Raw genomic sequence first — 22,365 nt, 5'->3', positions numbered from 1 at the left:
CATATTTATTTTAAATCCATTATCTAAAAGATGCATATCAGCCTACTGTATTCAGTATAACTTGAAATGTTTTCTAACAAAATTCAACCTTGATTGGCAATAATGGGGCTCCCATCTATTATTTGGTCTATTTTCAATTCCTTCATTAAGGATATTTGGGCTATTAATATTGCACCTTACGCCATGTTGAAACGCGTTGATTGCATCTAATCAAATTTAAAATGGTATAAAAGTCAATTTGTTTTTCAAATTGATAGTAAGAGTAACTAAGTTTCAAATTAGCAAATTAAAATAATTTAATTCGAATTGTTTTTATAAAATAAGTGTCATTATAAATGTAAATCGTCTAAATATTAAAAATAAACTATATTACTGCTATTCATTAAATTACTATTTAATTCTTAAAATTTAATAAATTCTTTTTATTTAATTTTTTTAAAACAATTAAAGAAATTTTTCAAAATAATTTTTTAGTTGATCAGGTTTGTTGATTTTTAATTTCGACATGAGATTGGAAAAGACAAAAACAAATGAATTGTAATTTTTTATTTTGATTTTAAATAATTTTCATTGCTCGCCATGACTGAATTTTTTTTTTAAAGAATAGCAGAACGAAGAATAAGATAAAAAATAGAGAAAACATAAGAGGCGGACGAGCTTATAGTCTTTCATAAACTTTAAGAAAGAAATTATAAAAAAAAATACAATAAATTTAGACTCTATTTATTTTCCAGATGAAAATATATTTTTATATTTTTTAAGATTTTGAACACTAAAAAATAATCAATAAAAAATATTTTTTAATAAAAAAAATTAAAACATTTTTAAAAAAAATAACTTTCTCATTTGAAAATATGTCATTTTTCTAACTCCATTAATTTTATTAAAATGTAAAAATAATTTTTAAAAAAATTACTCTCCTTTTAAAATATGTCATTTTTCTAACTTCATTAATTTTATTAAAATATAAAAATACTTACATAATTTTCTTATTCAAGTTACTTTGTGCAAGACAAACAGAGTTTTAGATTAAGATTAAATTAATCTGATCTGCCAACCAAAAAACAATTTGACCTTCATTCTGATTTAAAACCCTAGATGTTCTTCCATTCTCGTCAATGCAATTTTACATCATCTTTCCCAGATTTCTGAATTACTATTTCTCTTAATATTAAGACCTTAGGAAAATTAGCTATCAGTTCAAGTGTTTAAACTGATAAGAGACGCATTGAAACGAAGGATAAATACACGGCTACGGATATTCCTCGCACAAAAATAATACAAAAGAAGACTGATTATTGCTTTAAATTTAGGTTGAAGCGAGACCATAGACATGGCACAAAATGAAACATGCACACGCAAGATTGCACTTGCTTTGCTTACATGTTTCGTTTTGACCCAAAATGCTAACAAAGGGGATCTTGAAACCGGGAACTAATGTGGAAAGCTTGTCCGCCCATTAAATGCTACAGACCATCACCTCAGATGCCTGGGCTTCACGACATTATTTCCCTTCTCACCCACTTCATCAGAAATCTATTGGTCAGGGGTTCTGTCTGTGAATTACCAGGATTGGTTCAGCTCAACCCCAATGTACAAAGCTATGCCCAACACGAGACCGTGTATTAATACAACAGAGTTACTAAAGTGTAATCAACACCATTTATACTAAAAATTCATGCGACTCCTTTGAACACATTGGCTAAATGTAATGTTCAATAAAACTTGAAAAGAACAGCTAGTTCACCGCCAAGTGCACAGTGTCTTTATGTGATTTTCCAGAAGGCTGACTAACAGAAACTACAACTCTGATTACCTTTCAAAAAAATGGCTTCGACATTTGGATTGAACTGAAGAAGCATGAAATTGAGGTACTGAGATTTGCTAGCGCAAATCAAGTTATGGATGACTTGCAAACTGGGCATAATGTTTTTCTGCCGAGCCATGGATCGATACACTGGCCAAAAAAAAAAAAAAGAAGAGAGAGAGAGAGAGAAAGAGAGAGGAACAGTCAAATATCTATGGCTTAAAATGAGTGGATATGCTTATTAAATTGCAAAGAATGAGAATTCCTACATCTTTATGAAATTTATGCAGGCAAGGAAGATGACGTATAGTTTCTCCAATAGTTGGGGTTTCTAGACAGATTGCACAAGTTTCCTCAAAGTTCTCAGTCTGCATAAACACAGAGCACAACACAATCAGTAAATAGATATACAGAAAACACTATCTGACCTGTTACCATCTCAATGCCTTTTCTGCTTTTGTTCAAGCACATGCATATGCCAATTCTCCAGCACTCATATTCAACTTACCTGTACTACAGATTCTGGCAAACTGTTAATTCGATTGACCGATGCGCCGTGTTGGTGATTGTTCTCATCAAGGGCCAACAACATTTCATAATCATTTCTGCAGCAAGAAAAAGAAATAAAGATGCATGGTATATCTCCTATGCTCCATATTTTTCACAAAAAATAACCTAATTGCAAAAGATATTTTCTAAAACTTTTTCTAAGAAAATAATTTATTTTCTATTGTTTGGTTGCCATGCAGAAAATCAACTGGAAATTATTTGTTTGCATTTGAAGTACATTGAAGAATATGAAGTTTCTTTTAATATATGACTATGAAAATGCTTAAACTTAAATAAACTTCTTTTTTTTTTTAATTTATTAATAAATTAACAACAACAACAATGTATAAAAAACTCCGCATCAATATAGCATAAGGATCCATATCATGAGAAATAACTAATATACTAGCCATCAACCTACTGCAACTCTTCTCCTTTATCCAGGCTTGGAACCAACTAAGTTTTGCTAAGCTCACATAGGTGGATATCAACAGCAAAAGAGAGTCATTTTCCTTTGATGAAATCCCTGATTTGTTGTAGTAGCAGATTATTAGGATCTTATTTGATTATTCTTTCCTATTCTATTATTATTTCCTATTTATCTTAATTTCCTTATTAGGATATATCACCTGTATACAAATAGAGCATGTACAAAGAATTTTATATATGAAAAACACAGATTTTCTCAAATACATTAGTTTCAACATGGCATTAGATCTTTTGATTCATTAGGGCGGGTTTTAGTATTGTTCATGCGCATTGTTCACGAGTACTGTTCATGATCTCTTTGGGTACTGTTCATGTACACTGTTTACTATTATTGTTTGTCAGCACTGTTCAGTTACTGTTCACAGCACGTAAACCTTTTTTTGTGGCTTTTCTTAACTGTTCCTCGTGTATTGCGCTTCTACCCAACCTTTGTCCTTGACCTGACTGCAAGCGAATATGTCAAAAACAATGGATTACTCTAAAAGAACAAATGATATTGGAATTTTTTTCCTATAAAGAAATTCAATCCCTAAGGCATTTGCTATCTCGGCTTGAATCTCAATTTTTCACAGTTAGCTTTTCAAATTTTGTTAAATTAGGTAATGCTTTCCTTGCTAATTTTGACAAATCTTGTTGGGTTATAGATTCTGGAGCAACCAAACATATGATAGGCTTTTCAAATAAATTCTTCTACCTATTCTCTATGCTCAGGAAAAAAAAAAAGTCTGTATAGCAGACAATTCATTAACCATAATTTCTAGTACAGGTTTTGTTACATGCACTCCCAATATAAATCTTATTTCAGTTCTTCATGTCCCTTGCTTTCCTATTAATCTTTTATCTGTCAATTTCATTACCCAAGCCCTTAATTACAAAATTAAATTTTTTTTTACTCATTGCATATTTTAGCATTTAAAAATAGGGAAGCTGATTGATAGTGGTAAATTGCGAGATAGTATGCATTTTCTAGATGACGGTTGTAGTTCCTCAAATCCCGAAGCAAACAAAGCTTTGTTAGGAAGTCTATAAGTGCTAATGCGAAGATTATCCAGTGACATATAAGATTAGACATCCATCTTTTCATACTTTAAAAAGGTTATATTCTAATTTGTTTAGAAGTTGCAACTCAAATTTACTAGTTTGTGATGCTTGTGAAATTGCTAAACATACAAATCAGTCTTGTTCTTCAACAGATAATAGAAGTTTAGTCCCTTTTAAGACTATTCATTCTGATGTATGAGGACCTACCCAAACTACTTCTTTCTTTGGGTATAAATGGTTTGTCACTTTTATTGACTGTTGCACTAGATTGACATGAGTTTATTTGATAAGAGCAAAAAGTGATGTGTTTTCTTGTTTTCAACAGATTCACAAAATGATTTGCACACAGTTTGATGCTGAGGTTAAAATCTTAAGAACTGATAATGTAACAGAATATGTTAATGGTGTTTTTCATGCTTATTTGGATTCAAATGGTATAATGATCAAACTAGTTGAGTCAATACTAGTGACAAAATAGAGTGTCTGAAAGAAAAAATAGATATTTATTAGAGGTGGCTCGATCTGGCTCGATCGCTTATAGTTACTATAAATCTTCCTACACTTTATTGGGAAGATGCAATTCTTGCTACAATATATCTTATTAATAGAATGCTTCTGAGAACACTGAACTTTAAAAGCCCTTTAGAGGTTTTACAAGACCACATTTTTATATTGTCCCTCCAAAAATTTTTGAATGTGTCTATTTTGTCCATAAAATAAATGTTGGGAAGTTAGAACCTAAAGCTCTTAAATGTGTATTTGTAGGTTATTCTGGTACTTAAAAGGGCTATAAATGTTATCATCCTCCTACAAGAAAATATTTTGTTAATATGGATGTTACCTTTAGAGAATCTGAGTCTTATTTTCCTTTCAAGTCATCTCTTCAGCAGGAGCATAAGAAGGAAAAGGAAGAGGTATTTTCTCCTAACCAAGCTATTAGGCTTGGGTCACATCTTGGTAATGAGCCATCTAATCAGGACGAACCATTATTAGGCTTGACTCACACCTTAGCAATGAGTTATCTAATCAGGACCAACCACCTCCTCAAACCAAAGAGAAATTGAATATATTGGATTTGAGAACCTACATGCATGGGAATAAGACAGATACAATCATTGAACTTGATACACCTAATCAACTAACATCCCTAGAATCAATTCCTGAAGAATGTAATGAGTCTTTTACTTCCTGATGATCCTATTTCTGAGTTAAATGCTACTATTTATGATCTTGATGTTTCTATTGCTTTTAGAAAAGAAATAAGGACTTGTACTAAGCATCCTATTTCTAATTTTATTTCCTATGACTTATTGTCTCGTTCCTATAAAGCCTTTATCTTGTCTATTTCTTCTGTTTCTATACCATAATGTTAGAAGGAAGCACATTGATGAAAATCAACAAGAACAACAAGATCCTAGGAATGTTCGTGAGATGATTCAAGATGCAATTGCACAAAAACTTCCAATCACAAGGACTAGAGTTAAGAAGATGCAAGAGTTGATTGAGGAAGTAGTTGCACAAGAAGCTAAATATGGAGATGTAACCAATAAATTGGGGTTACAAGAAGATGGGAAGTGACTTAATTTGATCCAAGTTTGCGTGAGTGATGATCAAGAAATATTTGGACAGAATTGATGGATAGTTATGCAAGTTTAGTGTCTTTTTTTCATCTAGGACAAATCTGAATAGTTTTATTTAATTATTTTTTGTCAGATATATGTATTGGGCCTTATTTATGTGTTTTTGGGCCTAAAGTAGGAGTGCAGCCCACTCCAGGTTTTTCATTAGTTTTAGGATTTTATTTTATTTTTTAAAGTTTAAGGAATTAAGGTTTTAGCCGCATATATAAGGCTAACTTAATACTTTTTGAAGGAAACATTACTTTGGATTAAATCAATACAAGGGAGGGATTTTTCCAAAATTCTTTCTTGAACTAAACTAAATTCTTCAAGAGTGATTACTCTTGTAGGATTTAATAATATTGATATTTTTTGTTCTTGTTTGGTTATAAACTTTGGGTCAAGAATCCTTAATTCTACCTTTGAATTATCTTGATTTTCAATTCTATATAATTAATAGGTTAAGGTATTCTTTGGTGTCTTAACTTGATTTTGACTTTCTTAGGATTATAAACCAAACCTATTTGTGGGTTTTAAGGCATCGCTCTTGAGTTCGCATCAATTTGGTATCAGAGCTTTGGCTCCAAATCAGGTTCTATCTATCCTTTTGTGTTTTCTTTTTTTTTTTTTTTGTTATTTGTTCATCGTACTATTTTGTTTTGTGACTTGTTCATCGATTTCCTTGTTCCTTTATGTCTTGCGTTTTATTCAGTAATTCTTAATTTGAATTTTTTTTTCCTTCCTTTCCTTTTATCTCTTGTTTCAAAAAAAAAATGCTGCAGATTTTTTTTTCTGCAAAAAAAAAATTCAGATTTACCATTTGAGTATTAAAAAAAAAACAGAATTGCAGATTTTTTTTTCTGCAAAACTTCAGCTCTGCCAAAAAAAAAAAGACAACTGCAGATTTTTCTGCTAAATTTCTGTTCTGCCGTTACATAAAAATAAAAAAAAATAAAAAAAAAAAGCCTGAAGAATTTCAAACTTCTTTTTTGTGCAGAATTTTCAGTTCTGCCATTTAAACAAAAAAACAAAAGAACTGCAGATTTTTCTGCAAAATTTCAATTCTGCCGCTAAAAAAAAAAACTGCAGAATTTCAGATCTGCCACTGGAGTAAAAAAAATTGAATTGTAGCAGCAAAAAAAAAAAATGAGGCAGATTTGGCGTGAGACAACTGGGTTCACTACACATCCTAAATTATCGAATTCTTATCTAGGCTTTTGCTTCTTTACTATTTCGTTTGTTTCAGTTTCTAATAATTTGGTATCTAATTCCGTTTCTTTGAATTCTAGAGTCCTTTATCATTCTGTGTTCATTTTTTTTTTCTGTTGCTTGTCTTTATTTCGTGTCTTCAGTCTTGTCTTGAATTTTAATTTTTGTTGAATATTACAAGTTGATTACTTTGAGTGAATTTAGTTAGTTCCTTAAAGAGCTAAAAGAATAAATTAAAGAGTGAAAAAAAAAAAAAAGGCAAGAGTGTGTGAGCACATAAAAGAGTAAAAGCCTAAATTGTGTGAAACACGAGTGGAGTGACATTGATTGAGTGTAAACACGTGAGGGAGTGTTGTGAGGATATTTGCTAACATTCTTTTGCAAGTCTTACAATTATGTCACACAAAAATAGAGAAGAAGAGAAACTGAATCAATTCTTCACAATGCAAGCTATTCAACAACAGTATGAGCAGTTGACTCTGATGCTTGGAGACATGAGGAATCAAATGAAAAGACAACAGGCTAGATTAAATAGCCAAGAAGCTACTATAGGTAACTTGCAAAGGGAGAGGCCTAATGCTAGGAGACAAGCTAGACACAACAATAACCCTCCCCCTGAAGAGTTTGAGTATGAGCAGGATGAGGAAGATAAAAATAATGATGATCGGGCTTCAATCATAAATGAGGGTAGGTTTTATCAAAGGAGAGAAAGGCATGAAAGAAGGATAAGGAGAGATGACAGAGGTAGAGATGGGGTTGATCGAAACATTGGGAGCATGAAAATGAAAATTCCATCTTTCCAAGGGAAGAATGATCCAGATGTTTACCTTAAGTGGGAACGCAAAGTTGAGCTAGTCTTTAATTGTCACAACTATTCAGAAGAGAAAAAGGTAAAACTTGCTACTGTTGAATTTACTGACTATGCTCTTGTATGGTGAGATAAAATGATTTTAAGCAGAAGAAGAAACAGAGAGAGGCCTATTGATACCTGGGATGAGATGAAAGCTATCATGAGAAGAAGATTTGTCCCTAACCATTATTACAGAGAATTGCATCAGAGGCTGCAAAGACTCACACAAGGGACAGAGTGTGGAAAAATACCATAAGGAGATGGAGATGGCAATGATTTGGGCAAATTTTGAGGAGGACAGAGAAGCCACAATGGCTCGATTCTTAGGTGGTTTGAATAAAGAAATAGCTTATTTAGTTGCAGCATTATGTGGAGCTAGAGGACATGGTGCATATGGCCATGAAAAATGAAAAGCAACTTAGGAGGAAAGGGATGCCGAGGTATGGGAGTAGCACAAGTTCAGTTCCTAAGAGCTCATGGAAACCAAATTGGCCTAAGAAGGAGGATAAGGTTGTTTCTAAGTCTAAGCATGAAGAAAGTAAGAGTTAGCCTTATAGGGATAACAAAGATAAAGGTATGAACTCTTCCCAATCTCAAAGAAATAGGGATATAAAGTGTTTTAGATGTTTGGGGACAGGTCATATTACTTCACAATGTGCCAATAAAAGGGCAATGATCTTAAGGGATAATGGAGATATAGAGACTGAGAGTGATGAAGATAGTGATTCTATGCCTCCATTAGAAGATGTTACTGATGTGGAGTATGCTGTAGAGGGGAGTGCATTAGTCACTAGGAGAGCATTAAATATACAAGTGAAGGAAGAGGTTGGTGAAGAGGAGCAAAGGGAACTTCACAATGCCCCAATAAAAGGGCAATGATCTTAAGGGATAATGGAGATATAGAGACTGAGAGTGATGAAGATAGTGATTCTATGCCTCCATTAGAAGATGTTACTGATGTGGAGTATGCTGTAGAGGGGAGTGCATTAGTCACTAGGAGAGCATTAAATATGCAAGTGAAGGAAGAGGTTGGTGAAGAGGAGCAAAGGGAAAATATATTTCATACTAGATGCCTCATTCAGGATAAAGCATGTAGTATGATAATAGATGGAGGTAGTTGTACCAATGTAGCTAGTACACTATTAGTTGAGAAATTGAAGTTGCATACTTTGAAACATCCTAGGCCATACAAGTTACAATAGTTGAATGAATGTGGAGAAGTTAAAGTGACTAAGCAAGCACAAGTTGCTTTTTCCATTGGTAGATATCATGATGAGGTTATATGTGATATAGTGCCTATGCATGCTAGTCATCTGTTACTTGGCAGACCATGGCAGCTTGATAGGTGAGTAGTACATGATGGTTACAGAAATCGATATTCGTTTGAAAAGAATGGCCGAAAGATAATATTGGCTCCGTTAACTCCTAGACAAGTATATGAGGATCAAGTGAAATTGAAGAGATCAATTGAGAAGGACAACACTAGTGAGACTGAGAGTAAAAGTGCAGAAAAAGAATACGCTGAGAATTCTAGCAAGGAGAAGAGAGTGATTGAGAGTAAAAATAAAGAGAAAAATAAAGCGAAGAGTGAAAACTCATTGAGTGAGACTGGAAAGAAAGTGATTCCAGTGCAAAAAAAGAGCAAAGAGAGAAAAATGAGTTTATTTGCAAAAGAAAGAGATGTTAAGAGTGCATTTTTTGCTAGAAATCCAATTATTGTACTTATGTACAAAGAGGCTTATTTGAATCGTGCTGACCTTAACAGTTCTTTGCCTAGTTCTGTTGTTTCTCTTTTACAAGAGTTTGAAGATGTCTTTCCTGAGGATATGCCTAATGAGTTGCCACCCATTAGAGGGATCAAACATTAGATTGATTTTGTTCCTGGAGCAGTAATTCCTAATCGACTAGCTTACAGAAGTAATCCTGAGGAGACAAAGGAACTTCAAAGGCAAATTAAGGAGTTATTGGCAAAAGGGTATGTGAGAGAAAGCATGAGTCCATGTGCAGTTCCAGTGCTATTGGTGCCTAAGAAGGATGGTTCTTGGAGGATGTGTGTTGACTGTCGAGCTGTCAACAAGATTACGGTAAAGTATAGATATCCCATTCCTAGGCTAGATGACATGTTAGATGAATTGCATGGTGCTTGTGTCTTTTCAAAAATTGATTTGAAAAGTAGATACCACCAGATTAGAATGAAAGTAGGAGATGAGTGAAAAATTGCTTTCAAAACAAAATATGATTTATATGAGTGGTTAGTTATGCCTTTTGGATTGACTAATGAACCTAGTACATTCATCAGATTAATGAACCATGTTTTGCGTGCATTCATTGGTAAGTCTGTAGTGGTATACTTTGATGATATAATAGTGTACAGTAAAAACATGGAAGAACATATGCATCATTTGAGGTGTGTGTTTGAAGTGTTTAGAAAAGAGAAATTGTATGCTAATCTTAAAAAGTATAATTTTTGCATAGAAAGAGTTGTGTTTTTGGGTTATGTGATTAGTGCAAAAGGTATTGAGGTGGATGAAGAGAAGGTGAAAGCTATCCGTGACTGGCCGATTCCTACATCTGTTACTGAGGTACGTAGTTTTCATGGTTTAGCTAGTTTTTATAGAAGGTTTGTTAAGGATTTCAGTACTTTAGCTGCACCCTTGACGGAGATTGTTAAAACGAATGTTGGTTTTACATGGGGTGAGGAACAAAACCATGCTTTTAACTTAATTAAAGATAAGTTATTTTCTGCACCATTACCGAGTCTTCCTGATTTCACTAAAACATTTGAAATAGAATGTGATACTTCTGGGATTGGTTTTGATGCAGGAGAAACGTCCCATTGCGTATTTTAATGAAAAGCTGAATGGTGCGACATTAAACTACTCAACGTATGACAAAGAGCTTTATGCCTTGGTGCGAGCATTGAAGACATGGCAGCACTACTTGTGGCCAAAGGAGTTCGTGATTCATTCTGACCATGAATCATTAAAACACTTGAAAGGGCAAAACAAGCTCAACCGTAGGCATGCCAAGTGGGTGGAATTTATTGAGGCTTTTCCTTATGCTATCCAAGTATAAGCAAGGTAAGGAAAATGTAGTTGCTGATGCATTATCACGCAGGTATGCTCTTATCTCTACTCTTAAGGCTAAATTGTTAGGTTTTGAGTATGTGAAAGAGTTGTATGCTAAGGATTCCGATTTTGCTATTGTTTATGATGCATGTGAGAAAACTACTTTTCAAAAGTTTTATAGGCATGATGAACGTGAGAATAAATTATGTGTGCCTAATTGTTCTATGAAGGAGTTACTTGTGCGTGAGTGACATAGTAGTAGTCTCATGGGACATTTTGGGGTTACTAAGACTTTGGATACATTGAGAGAACACTTCTTTTGGCCTCATATGAAGAGAGATGTGGAGAGAGTGTGCTCTAGGTGTATCACATGTAAGAAAGCAAAGTCTAAGGTCTTACCTCAAGGCTTATATACACCTTTGCCCATACCTAGTGAACCATGGGTTGATTTGTCTATAGACTTTATTTTGGGGTTGCCTAGGTCTAGGAAAGGTAAAGATTCTATATTTGTGGTAGTGGATAGATTTTCCAAGATGGCACATTTTATTCCTTGCCATAAAACTGATGATGCCACAAATATTGCTGATTTATTCTTTAGAGAAGTTGTGAGGTTGCATGGCATCCCTAGGAGCATTGTTAGTGATAGAGATGTTAAGTTCCTAAGTTACTTTTGGAAAGTATTGTGGGGTAAGTTGGGTACTAAGCTGCTATTTTCTACTACGTGTCACCCACAGACTAATGGATAAACTGAAGTAGTTAATAGAACTTTAACAACTCTTTTACGTGCTGTTGTTAAACAGAATTTGAAATCATGGGAAGGATGTATACCATTTGTTGAATTTGCATATAACCGAAGTGTGCATTCTTCTACTGGTTTTTCACCATTTGAGATTGTTTATGGGATTAATCCTTTAACTCCATTAGATTTGATTCCTTTGCCTGTGCATGAGATTTCAAGTTTAGATGGAAAGAAGAAGGCTGAATTGGTTAAAAGGATCCATGAACAAGCTAAACAGCACATTGAGAAGAAGAATAAGAGATATGCAGTTCAAGCTAATAAAGGAAGAAAGCGAGTTACTTTCCAACTAGGAGATTGGGTTTGGGTGCATATGAGGAAGGAAAGATTTCCAATTCAAAGGAAGTCTAAGCTTCATCCTAGAGGAGATGGTCCATTTCAAGTGGTGGCCAAGATTAATAACAATGCTTATAAGTTGGATCTCCCCGGTGAATAAAATGCGAGTGCTACTTTTAATGTTGCTGATCTTTCCCCTTTTGATGTAGGTGAAGATTCAAGGACGAATCCTTTTGAAGAGGAAGGGAATGATGAAATCAACAAGAACAACAAGATCCTAGGAATGTTCGTGAGATGATTCAAGATGCAATTGCACAAAAAGTTCCAATCACAAGGACTAGAGTTGAGAAGATGCAAGAGTTGATTGAGGAAGCAGTTGCACAAGAAGCTAAATATGGAGATACAACCAATAAATTGGGGTTACAAGAAGATGGGAAGTGACTTAATTTGATCCAAGTTTGCGTGGGTGATGATCAAGAAATATTTGGATAGAATTGATGGATAGTTATGCAAATTTAGTGTCTTTTTTTTATCTAGGACAAATCTGAATAGTTTTATTTAATTATTTTTGGTCAGATATATGTTTTGGGCCTTAAGAGAGTGCAGCCCACTCCAAGTTTTTTATTAGTTTTAGGGTTTTATTTATTTTCTTTAAATTTAGGGAATTAGAGTTTCAACCGTATATATAAGGCTAACTTAATACTTTTTGAGGGAAACATTACTTTGGATTAAATCAATATAAGAGAGGGATTTTTCCTAAGTTCTTTTTTGAACTAAATTAAATTCTTCAAGAGTGATTAATCTTGTAGGATTTAACAATCTTGATATTCTTAGTTCTTGTTTGATTATAAACTTTGGGTCAAGAATCCTTAATTCTACCTTTGAATTATCTTGATTTTCAATTCTATATAATTGATAGGTCAAGGTATTCTTTGGTGTCTGAACTTGATTTTGGCTTTCTTGGGATTATAAACCAAACCTGTTTGTGGGTTTCAAGGCATCGTTTTTGAGGTTCGCATCACACGTCTTAATCCAAAATGGAAAGAAGCTATGGTAGAGGAGATGAGAGTTTTGACAAAAAATGGGACATGGGATCTTATTTCTCTTCCATAGGGAAAAAACCAGTGAGATGCAAGTGGATGTTCACTGTTAAACATAATGCAAATGGTTCCATTAAAAAGTATAAAGGCAGGTTAATGGCTAAAGGCTTCACTCATACATATGGAGTGGATTATTAGGAGACTTTTGCCCTATTGTAAAAATGAATATCATCAGAATCTTATTGCCATGTGCCGCAAATCTTGAGTGGAACCTACAACAATTTGATGCAAAGAATACTTTTTTGCGTGGAGACTTAGAGGACGAAGTATATATGGATATTCCTCCAAGATTTCATGATGACAAAACCAAAGGGAAAGTTTGCGGGTTGAAAAAAACATTGTATGGTCTGAAGCAGTGACCTAGAGCATGGTCTGATAAATTCAGTAAGGTCATGATATATTTTGGATACTATCAAAGCAATGCAGATCATACTCTATTTATGAAACACTGTAGAGGTAAGATCACCTTGCTTATTATTTATGTTGATGACATAGTTGTAACAAAAGATGATAAGGAGGAAATTACTCATCTGAAGAAACTCTTGGCTCAAGAGTTTGAGATTAAAGATTTGAGTATATTAAGATAGTTCCTTGGGATAGAGGTTGCTAGATCAGATAAAAGAATTATTATTTCTCAAAGGAATTATATTTTAAACCTCTTAAAAGAAACAAGAATGTTGAGCTGTAAACCTGCAAAATCGCCTATTGAAACTAATTATAGATAGCAAGTAAGAGTTGGAGAATCAGTTGACTTAGGGAAATATTAGAGGTTAGTTGGGAGATTGATTTATCTCTCACATAAAAGTTGTTTTCCTTATTTTGAGATATCTGAAATCTGCCCTTAGAAAAGGACTCCTTTTTTCAAGGTATGACCATCTCCAGATAAAAGTCTTTATAGATGCAAATTGGGCTGGATCTCTTAATGATAGGAGATCTACAATGGGTTATTGTACCTTTGTTAGTGGTAACCTGGTCACTTGAAGAAGTAAAAAGGCAAAATGTGATAGCTAGATCCAATGCAAAAGAAGAATACAAGGCCATGGCATAGGGCATTTGTGAGCTAGTATGGTTACAAAAATTGATGGAAGAGATGAAACTATCAGAGATCAACAATTTATCCTTACTGTGTGATAACAAGGCTGCCATCAACATAGTACACAATCCAATCTAACATGATCGAACCAAGTATATAAAGATCGATCAACACTTCATAAAGGAGAAAATAATAGATGGAATTTTGAGTGTTCCTCATGTGTCATCAAAAGAACAGTTGACCGACGTGTTTACTAAGGGCTTAAGCAGTAATTTATTTCATACTCTAGTTTGCAAATTGGGCATGTATGATATACATGAACCAACTTGAGGGGGAGTGTTAGAATCCCTAATTTGTTGTAGTAGCAGATTATTAGGATCTTATTTAATTATTCTTTCCTAGTGTACTATTATTTCCTATTTATCTTTGTTTCCTTATTAGGATAAATCACTTGTATATAAATAAAACATATGTACAAAGAATTTTATATATGGAAAACACAGATATTTCTCTCAAATACATTAGTTTCAACATCCTTGAATATAAAAAAACTCGGTTTTGCCATTAACTGATTCCTCTAAGCACCCCAAATGACAAAAAAAATTTCAAAAAATATTTTCCATAAAATAAATGGAACCTAAGTTTCAATGTGATTGTATACAAGTATATCAGCATTGGAACTTCTTACTCAAAAAGCTGTAAGGGGGGAAGGGAAGGATGAAAGATAAAAGGATGAGCTACACCAGGAAGTGCAAGTTTGAGAATTATTATCGCAGAAAGACAACGCAATAGAGTTAAATAGAATAGCTTTGAGGAATACATGTTTAAGAGATATGCTTCTCCTACATAAATGATCTAAAAAGATCGCAGACAACAAATCAATTTCAGATTATTTACTACATACTAATATTGGTACTGAAACAACAATACTACCTACCATTCTAACCAACACAACATGCCATGTCGTCATGCCAAACAATGGTCAAAATAGTCAACAATAAGAAAGAAATCCTACACTAAGAGAAGACAAAAACCAAGAACCTGGACCTGTTCTTATTCAGTTTTATAAAATGCCAATAAATGTTTAATATTTTTTCCTCTTAAGGATTTTAAACAAGCTAATTGAATGTGCAACAAGAATAATGCAATAGTTAGGCAGACAAGCACTGCTTCATGTGTTGTGTCCATACAAGTTGCTAAATTGCCATTGCAGCAAATCATTGAGTGGTCACCAAGCAGGACCGGCACGGAGGCCCACCATAACAGACACTGGCGATGGCTCAATGCAAAAGGAACAACTGCACCTTAGCATTTCTGTGGGTAGACATGTTTTCACAATTCACATGACGACTCATTCAAATTTATACTAAGTAAGAATTTGGATACTAATGAAGGGTTTTTCCAAATGCTTGATAATCATCTAAATCATATCATTGAACAAAGTAGATTGATTCATAAACAGAGAAATCTTACTCATTAAAATCACGCTGAACTTGAAGAATGCGACTAGCTGTCATATTCATATCACTGAATTCCCCTACTGCATCTTCTAATGCTTCCAATATATCAAGTCTCTGCATTGAGAAGCAAGAAATCAGTTTCACTGTTAAGTTGAGCACGTGTGCATACCACCTGATCTACACACTAATTACACATGGAAAACAGAAAATAGGTAAACAAGAAAAGGATAATTTGAAATTAAAAAAAAAAAATTGGACCAAAATTAGAATGTCTGGACAATTTCTTTTTCAATGATCATTTTGGACCTTAATGACAGTCTTGAAATGTTCAAAGGCCAAAGTGTAACAACCATATATAGTTGGCATTAACATGAGGGGGGCATTCTCGGGCCCTAATATGGGCATTACAACAAATATTGATAAATAAATAAGAAACTGCATTCAAATATAAGACATCTTATTATAGCCATAGTTTTATAACATCTTATCTTAAATACAAAAAAGCCTAAAATATGTTAATTCATTCCTTTGAAAAATACATAAAATTTACCCCGATGTTGAACAAACTACCATATCCGAAACTCAGAACATTTTCAATACAAGAACTCGTACAAAAATCTTAGCTATCAAATGACCAAAACAGCCAAAAAATCTTAAAACAAACAGTGTAAAGTGTGAACAACATTCAGGTCAATAAAAACCAAAAACTCTTCAAAATGCAGTACATCATATATGGTGGCCCACAAAGACAGTAAAAAAAAAACACATTAAAAAATAAAAATTTCAGATGAAGCATAGAATATAATAAAGTGAAAAATTATACCATGTCTAAGTCCATGCCCAAAGGAAACTGGAAACTACTGGCTCTAGATAATGCTGTATGAGAATGGTTTCTGGCTCTAGATAATGCTGAAGGAGGTCGGTTCAATAAGCGATTCCTCAATGATGTTCTAGCAGCAGGAACTTGAGCCTGGGCTCGTCTCCTATTTGAAGGGTTCTGAAAGGACTGTGGCTGGGGTTGTCTATTCGCATGCATTGTAGCTGAGCTTCTCTGCATAAAATGCAAAAAAGGTGTTGCATAAAATCAGAGAAGTCAAAATAAGAATAGTTTAATAATTTTGGCAAATTATTTTTCAAAGTACAACGGCATGATTCCAATTTTGCAGGATGGGACGAGTTATAATTTTATGAATTTTAAAATGGAGTCCAAATTTAAATGGACTAGAAGTCCAAGCACTCTTGGGTTTAAGATTACTATTGAATCCATAAATACCTAACTTATAATGCCTTATTGTTCAGTTTTCCTGAGTTGTCCGATGCAATTCAAACCCATGTGTGATGTTTAAGAAATTCCAGGTATGATACTTATAATCTTTTATCTTTCCTTTTATTCAAATTCTAGCTTTTCCATAAAAGCTTCAGACTTGATCTTGTTTCATAAAGCTATTCCCAGCTGGACCACATCATTTAGGAAACAGAGCTCCAAGAAAAAGAGGCAGAATTTTTGTACTTGTTTAAACAAGAACACAAGGCTCATCAGATTTTTCTATCAAGTTAACAATGTACAAATTCATCTTGATGATTGTGACAGGAAAATCATTGATGAAAGCTGTTTCAAGGCTAGGCAAATCACTGATAAAGAGGCACACTTACAAGACGTAGTCTAGGGTGATTTTGACTAGAAGCATTGCGGAAAGCATCCTCCTCCTGCTGCAGTACCCATGCTATATTTTCATCAATCTGTTAAAAGGTCAACAAATGTGAAAGGCTGACAAACAAAGTGTACAAATAACAAATTAATATTATAACATCAAAAGGAGGGGAAAGAAAGAATCCGGTTAAAAGAGAACAAACCTCACTGCCTCCAAATATTGGCGTCTCATGATACAATTGTTCTTGGAGTTCACGAGCCAAAATTTCATCTGCTTCCACTTGTCTTGCCCTGGAATCTGAATCATCATTCATGGAACCTAATCCTGGAGAGGAGTGGTTTCTCCTTTCAGGTAACAACTCATCAATTTCATAAATTGGTTCCAAAATACCCTGATGTTGTCTATTTAAGGTTCTGGATGATCTTGAGCTGGATGACGCCTCAGATGAACCCAGGAACAAGATTTCAGAGTCATCAGGAACCATTGTAGAGCATTCACTGTGATTTCTTGAAGTCAGTCGATGTTTCTTTTGCCTTTTACTATGTATATTATGATGGGATTGACTTTTTTGATTGAGCCCAGACACAGGCCTGGAAGCTGTTTGGCCTTCACCCTGATCTCCAGAATCACTTGCAATCTTGGTAACATTTCCATTCCCACTATTTCTTCTTAACACTCTGTTTCCATGCTGCTCATCAATAAAACATCCATCTGCACCTTCTATTTGACATATGTTCTTTGCACGGTTGCGTGTACCTCTCCAACCACCTAATAATGCATCTCTGCTGGCATCACTGGTTTCATTAGCTGCCTTACTATTAGCCCCACAACTGCAGCAGAAACATAATATGCTATCCGGGCTTAGGATATAAGTATTCCAAAAGATCAAGAAGCCTAAGTTGACCACCAAGACAGAAAATAGATAGATATACCCACCAGTATATGTAAGGATCAGAAGAAGAGAATAATAAAAATGTAAAATGATAATATAAGTTCAATAGAATGATATTCTCTATCACCTATATAATACATCAAAGTTCAGTAGACAGTGCTATCAATAAGACTAAGATAGCTCATTCCTAAATAAATTAGTCCATTAGTTGAGGTGGGAAAAGGAGACATCCAACCAAAAAGTGCACCACAGATAATTACCTGGTAGAAGCATGACCAATCTTTACATTTGGCTCCATTGATGTAGACTGATGAAACACCAACCCTTTTCCTTTTGCTCTATAACAATTATTCTCTTCACCTACTATGTCATTGATATCTACCTCAGATGGACCATCAGAAACCATGCTACTGCAGTGATCTTTTCCAACATTGGTGGAACCAACTCGGTGACTGTCAGCTAATTTTTTTGCACTAGTGGCTATATTATGTGGAGAAATACATCCATTTCGCACCAATCTTTTTCGTCCAGTTACTTTTGGTGAAATAACAGAGACATGAGGAGAAGAGATTTGTTTTTCAATTTTTGGTTGAGAACCACCAGTGAGATCAATCCCTTTTCCATCATTTATGGTCAAACCAAAACCGTTACCTGCATTCACACCTATCTTTTCCTTCCCTTTAAAGGCATTGTTGGATGTCGTAGGGGCAAAATGTAAGTTGGAGCCACCATTAGATGATACCTGAACATCTCTTGTCTTTTCAGACTGCAGAGTTTTTGATGCCCTGCATAGAAAAGCCATGTCAAATAGAGCTTCCTCTTCTATATGAACACGTGATCTTGAAGGAATTTTAGTAGACTCGGGTTTCCTTTTGTCCGTATGTTGCATTCCAATAGAAAGTCGAGTTTCAGGCTTGGAGTTATAGGCCATTGTTCCTCTTCCAAATAAAGGAGCATTCTTGGAAGGACAGGAATTTTCTGATGGAGACAAAGCAACAGACTTACTGTGAGGCTCAAATCCAGTCATCTTGCCAGCAATTCTTTGAGGATTCAAGTGCCCATTTTCACTGCTCCTAGCCCCCGGCTGATTCAAACATTCTTTATCCCTAAAATCTGTTCTTGAAGGACCAGCTACTGATGAATTACTTTCTTTTCCTGATTGTGCACCATTAATATGCCGTGCAGCTAATCTATCAGGAGTATCAGGTACATCCACTACCTGGTCAATGTTCATCTCCTCCATGCCCTGTCATTTAAAAAAGAGAGTCCAGAGAATAAACATTTATCTTTCACCTAATCCAAATACTAAATGGTAACTAAAGAATATAGGAAACTGCAGTTTAAAACACCTCCATATAGATGTTCAACAAGCAAATGCACAAATATAAGAAAAACCACAAATTCAGACATGCAGAAAGAAATAAAAGCAACTATTGACTGGCTGCAGTCTCCTGCAGAAGCAACATGCCAAATGCTAGGCCAAAAATAAGGTATTGCAGAAGACCTGAATCAACTAATCTCAACATGCACAATCACAGAATCTATTTAGGAGAATTGTAACAGCATCTACACTCAAAACCTTAATGAAAGAGTGAAACCCAAAACAGAGGAGACCAATAACATCAGAAGTACAAAGAGATTCTAAGTGTGATTTGGAAAAGCACTGAATGATATTGACAGTGCTGGAATTGTTCAGACGTACAATGCTCATAAAAACACATACAGAGGCACATTTGCAGACACAACTCCCTTGTAGATATGCAAACACAAAAAGGCCCTTCATTAGATTCCTTAAAATGCTAAATTTGGGAAATAACCTTGCCCAACAGCAACAAGAAAATTCCATAAATTTTTCAGGCTCTCGAATCCCTAGATTGGTATCTAAAGAGATGCAAACAAAACATAAAATCCAGTTCAAGGAAAGTACTTAAATCACAATTAGCCAACAGAAATTATACCCTACAATGTACTAAATCAGATTCAATTCCACTAAATCACATGGGATATAAGTGATACAAGGAATTGCCTGCATAATCACATCAAAGTTAATGATTCAATGATAAAAGAATGCTACTTTGACAGTCAGCCAACAATATAACCAATACCGAGGAAGAGGGAAAAAAAGGTTTTCGATTAAGGAAGGGCTACTTGAACTTAAACCTCCTCTTTGAAGGAGATATATAACTGACGATTGAACCAAAATCAAAGTAATATATATATATATATATTTGATGAACACAACACCACTGGATAATAAAATTAACTGCAAAATTATTATGACACAAGAAATCAAAAACTGATTTCTATCTGTATCAACTAAATCAATGATCAATCAGGAAATGGCATGATAAGAAACTTAAAACAGCTAAGAGAATAGGAATAAATAGGGAAATTTTGTGTTTCAAATTTGAAAATTCGAAGAACATTAACCTAAAAACACCCTAATTAAAAAATGTAATTTAGAAAACTACGAATCATACAGTAATTAGATATCAAAGAGCTAATATTAAAAAAAATGAAAACTTTTGAAGCTTGAAATTATTTAAAGAAATTATGAAATTGGATTAATCAATTAATTAAGGAAATATTTACCTGATATCGATGTTATCTTAAAATCCAACACTTGCTTTAAAAAAATTGAAAAAGAAAAAATCCCAATCACAGAGAAGAGTCTCTGCAAGACAATTCCATGCGCTTGTGCATCCTATCCCCTCCTCCCTGCGTGGCTATTCAGGGGCGCTATGGATCGAGTCGACCGGGTTCGGGTCGGTTTAACAGTATCTAGGTTCTAGGATGTGCCTTGAAACCCACATTATAAGAGTTTATGTTAGCCCAATATCAATAAGATAAATGGAAAAATTATTATTTAATTTTTTATTTTAATAAAATTAATTATTTGATTTAATATTTTAAAAATATATATTATTTAACTTTTTGTTAAGTTTTTTTATTATTTATATTATTTAAATTATTATTTAATTATTTTATTTTAAAAAAATTAATTAATTTTTATATTTTAAAAAAAATATTTTTTAGTCTATTTATTTTAGTAAAGGTAATTAGCTTACTCATGTGTTTTAAAAAATATAATATTTTAAAAAATATAATTTTGATAAAAATAAAAATTTTACTATATGGAGATTAAATTTAAATTTATATTTTTTAATTTTCAATTTTTTGAATATTATTTTTATATTTTTTTAATAAAAAATAATTTTTCTTAATTATTTATAAATTTAAGAAATTAATTAATTTTTTTGTGTAAATAACTTATATCATTTTTACCCATAGATTAAAACAATTGAAAAATGAGGAGGAGAAAGAGTGGATATAGAGGAGAAGAATATGAAAGGAGAAAAATAAAAGAAGATAAGAGAGAAATAAGAAAGAAATAATTAGAATAATTTAAATATAAAAAAATAATTATAAAAATAAATAATTAACAATATTAAATAATATAAATTAATTATTTTTTTTTAAATATAATAATTAACCCATTAGTTTCATTAAAGTAGAGAATTAAATAGTAATTCAATTACTATTAATTAATAAAAAATTGATAAAAGTATTAAATAATTTAATAAAAATTAAATATAAAAATTAAATAATTTATTTTTTAAAAATGTAAAGGTTAAATAATTAATTTTAATAAAATATAATATTAAATACTAATTTCCCAAAGATAAATCCCAATTTTGATGTAGAGCTGTATGCGTAGGCTCACGGGACAAGTTGCTTTCCGCAACCACATGTTGCAGTAAGGTTGTACACGGTGTTTTAAAAACTAAGCTGAATTGGAGAATTGTAAGATTGAATTTATTTTGATATTTTAATTTAATTTTAAAATTGAATCGAGAATCAAATTTATATAAATATTTTTTTAGATGTATTATATATTTTTAATATAATTATATATATAAAATTATGAACTATTATATTTTATTTTTTTATATTTTTTTAATAATTTTAATTATAAATATATTAAATTACCTTATTATTCTTAATTATAAATATATTATTATCTTATATTAATATATATATATATATATATATATTAATTCTTAATTATATTTGTATCTTATAGTTAAATATTATATTATTAGTAAATAGTTAAAATGTATATTATATGATATATTTATACTATTATATTATATAATATATTTAATTATAAATTATATATGCATCTTATAGTTAAATATTACATAATTAAGGTATATTTAAAATATGTATTATATGATATATTATATATTAATAACTCGATCCAAAATTTAAATGCTAATTTAAGTATAAATTTTTAAGAAAATAATTACATAAAATTGTTTTAAGAATCGAGAAACAAACCAAAATTGTACCGAATCGAACTATAATCGAAGAACTAGGAACTGTACTGAACGGAAACGAAACAATGAAAAACCGAACTGGAACTGTATTGAAATTTCGATTCGGTTTTTGTTCCTAAGCAAACCCCAAACTGAACTGGAATCGAACACCCCTACATTGCAGTTTCAAAACACACGCGTAGTC

At 32.8% G+C, this 22,365-nt stretch overlaps 1 protein-coding gene across 3 annotated transcripts; it reads right to left on the bottom strand.

Annotated features, from left to right (window-relative positions):
* Positions 1 to 1,276: 1,276 nt before the first annotated feature.
* On the bottom strand, positions 1,277 to 20,643 carry LOC110646141 (uncharacterized). Of its 3 annotated transcripts, XR_002493104.2 has the most exons (10): positions 20,434 to 20,643; positions 18,102 to 19,087; positions 17,152 to 17,779; positions 16,951 to 17,037; positions 16,121 to 16,348; positions 15,311 to 15,411; positions 2,316 to 2,412; positions 2,077 to 2,175; positions 1,817 to 1,957; positions 1,277 to 1,601 (listed from the first exon to the last, which is right to left on the bottom strand). XR_002493104.2 is itself a non-coding variant. In XM_021799488.2 (9 exons), the coding sequence occupies exons 2-9, from the start codon at positions 19,082 to 19,084 to the stop codon at positions 1,895 to 1,897; spliced, it is 2,286 nt and encodes a 761-aa protein (XP_021655180.2). In that variant the 5' UTR covers positions 19,085 to 19,087; positions 20,434 to 20,643; the 3' UTR covers positions 1,277 to 1,894. The 3 variants fall into 3 exon arrangements, 2 of the variants coding, with proteins under 2 accessions (XP_021655180.2, XP_021655181.2); XM_021799488.2 differs by having other exon boundaries at positions 1,277 to 1,957; XM_021799489.2 differs by lacking the exons at positions 1,277 to 1,601; positions 1,817 to 1,957; positions 2,077 to 2,175; positions 2,316 to 2,412 and adding an exon at positions 7,708 to 15,151.
* Positions 20,644 to 22,365: the final 1,722 nt, after the last annotated feature.

This window comes from Hevea brasiliensis, chromosome 15 (assembly GCF_030052815.1).
Source record: "Hevea brasiliensis isolate MT/VB/25A 57/8 chromosome 15, ASM3005281v1, whole genome shotgun sequence".
NCBI lineage: Eukaryota > Viridiplantae > Streptophyta > Magnoliopsida > Malpighiales > Euphorbiaceae > Hevea > Hevea brasiliensis.
Note: the sequence above shows the minus strand (reverse complement) of the source record. Positions and strands in the feature narration are given on the sequence as shown.

Coding starts and splice junctions, on each gene's coding strand:
- LOC110646141 (XM_021799488.2), bottom strand. CDS start 19,084: ATGGAGGAGATGAACATTGACCAGGTAGTGGATGTACCTGATACTCCT. Junction 17,038..17,151: donor CAATATTTGGAGGCAGTGAG/GTTTGTTCTCTT, acceptor ACCTTTTAACAG/ATTGATGAAAATATAGCATG. Junction 16,349..16,950: donor ATCACCCTAGACTACGTCTT/GTAAGTGTGCCT, acceptor CATTTTATGCAG/AGAAGCTCAGCTACAATGCA.